General features: G+C 29.3%; 1 protein-coding gene across 1 annotated transcript; it reads left to right on the forward strand.

The window, feature by feature from the left end:
* The first annotated feature begins 1456 nt into the window (after positions 1–1456).
* LOC108478288 (xyloglucan endotransglucosylase protein 34-like) lies at positions 1457–3130 on the forward strand. The gene is made up of 4 exons (XM_017780731.2): positions 1457–1577; positions 1663–1954; positions 2049–2242; positions 2443–3130. The coding sequence occupies exons 2-4, from the start codon at positions 1667–1669 to the stop codon at positions 2840–2842; spliced, it is 882 nt and encodes a 293-aa protein (XP_017636220.1). The 5' UTR covers positions 1457–1577; positions 1663–1666; the 3' UTR covers positions 2843–3130.
* Positions 3131–5046: the final 1916 nt, after the last annotated feature.

The following is a 5046-nucleotide window of genomic DNA, read 5'->3' on the forward strand; positions in this document are numbered from 1 at the left end:
GACCCGAATTTTCAATAAAAATATCCCTTGCTACTTTTGCTGTTGTTTTTCCATGTTTTACTGTTATTTTCCCACTTTTTCTCACTGTTTTACTACCATTTAGCTATTATGTTGCTACTATTTTGTAGTTAATGTTTGGATATTGCATGACACTTGTTTTATTGTTAATTTTGCTACTATTTTAGAGGCATTTGCTTGTCAAGTTGCACTTATCTTAATGTTATATAACTATAAATATTTTTTAATTTATTTTCAATTTGTTAGGAAACATTTATTTTAATATTTTTAATGTATTTGTTGTATCATATTTTTAAAAATAAGATTGTATAAAAATAAAAAATTAATACTGAGTTAGGCGGATCTTGTTTTTAGTATTTTTTATCCGAACTAGGCTTAAACAAAAATTCAAATTCATTTTTCAGGCCGAGTTGAATCCAACATTCAAATCTAAAATTTTATTAGGACTCGATTCAAATCTGGCTTGATCCATAAACAATTCTATTTAGAATAAACCCTTTAAATATGAATGAAAGAGTTATCGAATTCACTTATGGCAACAAATTTATTTTATTATTTTTACTAGCTTTTTGGAATGAGCCATGTATATCTTTAATGATCCAATCATCTATGCGCAATTAATAAGCCTAACACAGATGTTATAAAAGACTCAGTAGGACTAAGACTACTCAACTTTTATATTTCCGAACAAGTGCCCAAATTATTCCAACCTTTTCATATATAGTTACAAAAATAGAAATTGAAAAACTAGCAAGCAAGATCAGGATAAGATAGAAACTAATATTAGTTTAATGAAGGTTTCGGATGCGATATAATAGAAAATTCACTATGTAATCTAGATAATTAAATATTTATCAAAAATATTTTATAATAATTAAATAAGATAGATACAACTAAGAGGAAAGAGGCTGATATGCTCGATTTAATACAGTTAAAGATACACCAACATGGCCTTGCCCTATCAACCACCAACAATTTCATGTAACTGAAGCCCGACTTGATTCGACGCCTATAACTCACACAAATGCATGGCCATATGCATATGTTAGGGTGAATAATTTAAAATTTTAATATTAATTATATTTATTTAACTTATAAAATCTTATTATATTAATTTAAAATCGATTTAAGTGAATAGTTTGACTGGTTAATCAGCTTAGTAATTGTGAAATTAAATTATAATTAATATATAATATATTTAACATAATTCTTAAATAAGTTTATAATTTCTTATTATTAAAAATAAAGAGAATATGAAAAAACGTATTTAAATTCACATATCTTAAAATATTATAACAATTATGATGCCAACCAAACTATTACTTAATATTATAATATAAATAATATAATATATATATTCAAATTATTACCTATTATGTTTTGTTTTTCATACAAAATAAATATATTGTATTATATTAGTTGTATATGTATTGCCATTTCAATTATAATACAAGAACAACCACAATCATTGAAATCAAAGGCTATATAAAGCCTTACCCCTGGCTTAATTTCCTCATACTTCAACTTAAATCATCTCATTACTTCCCTCGTTTATTTGGGTATGCAAGACCTCCAAGTTCTTTTTTCTGTCTTTTTTTCTGTTTTATATTGGTTTTATCTAAATGTTAGATTGATGTTGTGCAGAAGCATGTCTTCACCATTTTGGATTCTTTTGCTGGGTTTTTTGTTTATGGCCTCTGGAACACTGGCAACTCCACCTAGAAGGCCAATAGCAGTTCCATTCGGGAGGAACTATGTGCCTACATGGGCTTTTGATCACATTAAGTACTACAATGGAGGCTCCGAGATTGAGCTTTACCTTGACAAATATACTGGTACTGGTTTCCAGTCAAAAGGATCCTACTTGTTCGGACATTTTAGTATGCAAATAAAGCTAGTTCCTGGAGACTCTGCTGGAACTGTTACTGCCTTCTATGTGAGTATAATTGTTGCCCCATTGCTGGATCGATACAACCTAACTCCCAACAAGTAAAGCTTAAAATTTGTTTAATTGATCTCTTGCATTGCAGTTATCTTCTCAAAATTCGGAGCATGACGAGATAGATTTTGAGTTCTTGGGGAACAGAACGGGCCAGCCATACATTTTACAGACAAATGTGTTCACTGGAGGAAAGGGTGACAGAGAACAGAGGATTTATCTTTGGTTTGACCCAACAACAGCCTACCATTCCTACTCTGTGCTCTGGAACTCCTATCAGATTGTGTTAGTCTCTCATTTCTTACTCATCTAATTTCAACTTTTGGTGATCTTTCAGGGTGTTTTTTTTTATCTTTGGTTATCATTAAATACTTTAGAGTGGTTGACATACTTCTATGACCTTTAATGGGACTCGACAAAGCTTTCAACTTGAAAGTAATTTTTTAAAATCATTTCTAAACTAATATTTCAATACGTATGGACAGATTCTTTGTCGACGACGTACCAATAAGAGTGTTCAAGAACTGCAAAGATTTGGGAGTGAGATTCCCATTCAACCAGCCAATGAAGATATACTCGAGCCTGTGGAATGCGGATGACTGGGCCACTAGGGGTGGACTGGAGAAGACAGATTGGTCCAAAGCCCCATTTATAGCTTCCTACAAGGGCTTCCACATTGACGGGTGCGAGTCGTCGGTGGAAGCCAAGTTCTGTGCCACCCAGGGGAAGCGGTGGTGGGATCAAAAGGAGTTCCAGGACCTTGATTCTTATCAATGGAGGAGGCTCGCCTGGGTTCGCAACAAGTTCACCATCTACAACTATTGTAGTGATAGGGTCAGATTCCCCACCATACATCCCGAGTGCAAGAGGGATAGGGACATCTAATATTTAATATCAGTAAGAACTCATGTCCACAATCAACATTTTATATCCCTTATCGCCAGTACTATAACATATAAATATGTATAAGGTCGACCCTGTTATGGTCGACTTTTTTATTTCTTCCGAGCCTCATCATTTGGAGGCCTTCAATTCCATTTTCATGAAATTTATTTCAATTATTTGTTATCATGGCAATGATAATATTAAGTTTATACTATTTTTGTGTGTACGATGAATTAATTTATCAATATTCAATAATTATTATAATATTTTTATTTATTTTGAAGAGAATTTTTTTATAATTACAATATATGTATTAGATATTGAACTCAAAATCTTATTGTGGAATATAAGAATCTTACCACTAGCTTAAAAATTGTTGACATAAAGTATATTATTTAAATCTATATAATTAATTTAATGTTATACAAAGTAATAAATCTGTCCATATTTTGTTTGATGCGTCTCTTCTCAACAGCTAGTCGTGGAAGCTTTTAAACGTAAGCTCTTTGGCCGAACTTTTCATTCGCTTTCCATCTAGTGTTAAATATTTATTTTGGCTTTTCTATAAGACATAAAAGTAAAGGTCAATTGACTTCACATTCCATTGTAAAATGTCATATCATTTTATTTAGAAAAAGTCCAAACATCATAAATAATAGCTGTAATTCCAAAAAATTATGAAAAAGGATCTGTTGAATTTTGGAATAAAACAATAGTCTTACATGATAATATGATTTAAGATATGAAAGATGAGATATGTCAACTATTATGATTTTGTTTTTGAGATTTATTGACTTGAAAATATTTTTCAAGTATTCATGTGAATTTCTGTTTAATCACAAATACAAGTTTGGATTTACATGATATATGCAGGGTAAATTTTTCTATTTGATTTTGAATACACATATGCATGAATTGTTTTGGCGTTTTGTCTATGCCAAAATTATGAATACATGTGCTAGTTAATTATTTGGCCTTAAATCACTACATTATTTTTGTTTGGTTTTGACATATATGGTTTTGGAAAAAAAACCAATCGAAAATTAAGGTTTTTGCTTCTTTTATTGCAGTATTTAGACAACTTTATTTTATGTTATTTCAGAAATTTTAGTGCAATGAAAAAAATTAGTTTTGACCTTTGACTATTGGGTAAATTTTAAATTTGAATATCGATATGTTAATATGTAGTTTAAAAATAACTTAATCGAAGTAATAAGTCGCCAAAGTGACATCTGTTCTGAAAAATTATTTTATTTTAAAGGATAAAATATTGTGTGCATGTAACTTAAGTTAAGTTAGTATTGATCGGCCCAAAGGAAGGTTAATATTTAACAAAATTACATATGCAAATGTGGTAATAAACATGTGACGATTATTCGCTTTTACATGTGAGTAATAATTCAACCCAAAGGAAGATTTATTGTTCGACATGTTTTTATTGTCAGTCTTTGATTACTACAATAAGATATCACTTACACGCTAATATTTTTTCCCAAATATGAAATATTAATGGAGTGTTTGATATCTTAATATGGACTTTACTTTTATTCAAAATATTTTGATTTAAATTTGAAGTATTATGTGAGGGTTTTTTTTATTCAACTATTATTATATTTGCCAACATCATTGTATGCTTTTTGGGATAATTATATATACATATATATACTATTATCTTTTAATTTGATTGAAAGATGAAATTAAAAGAAACATTTTGAAACAAATAAATCCAGATTTTAGTTTTGGGTTTTAATTAAGGATGTCTAATATTTTAAATAGATTAGTTGAAACAAAATGCCACCAAAGTGACCTCTTTTGCATAGATTAGTTTATTTAAAACATCAAGATGATTATATGTTTTTATGATTCATGTGTTTACTAATTGGCCCAAAGGTAAGTTAATATTTGGTAGAATTTCAACGACATTTGTGGTGATAAATGTGTGAGAATTATAAGGTACTTTATGTGAGCAATAAGTTAGTCTAAAGATTGATTCATTGTTTGACATAATTTATTGTCAATATTTGATTGCTAAAACAAGAGTATTGCTTACTGTTAATATTATTGTCCAAAGACTTGATATTAATGTTTTGTTTGGTATCTAGAGATGTAATTAACCATTATCTTGAATTTATTGTTTACTTATGAATTGATGTGAGCTTGTTTTTATTTATTTTTTGTTCTATATTCAACTAGTTCATATTCTG

Source organism: Gossypium arboreum, chromosome 12 (genome assembly GCF_025698485.1).
Source record: "Gossypium arboreum isolate Shixiya-1 chromosome 12, ASM2569848v2, whole genome shotgun sequence".
Taxonomy (NCBI): Eukaryota; Viridiplantae; Streptophyta; class Magnoliopsida; order Malvales; family Malvaceae; genus Gossypium; species Gossypium arboreum.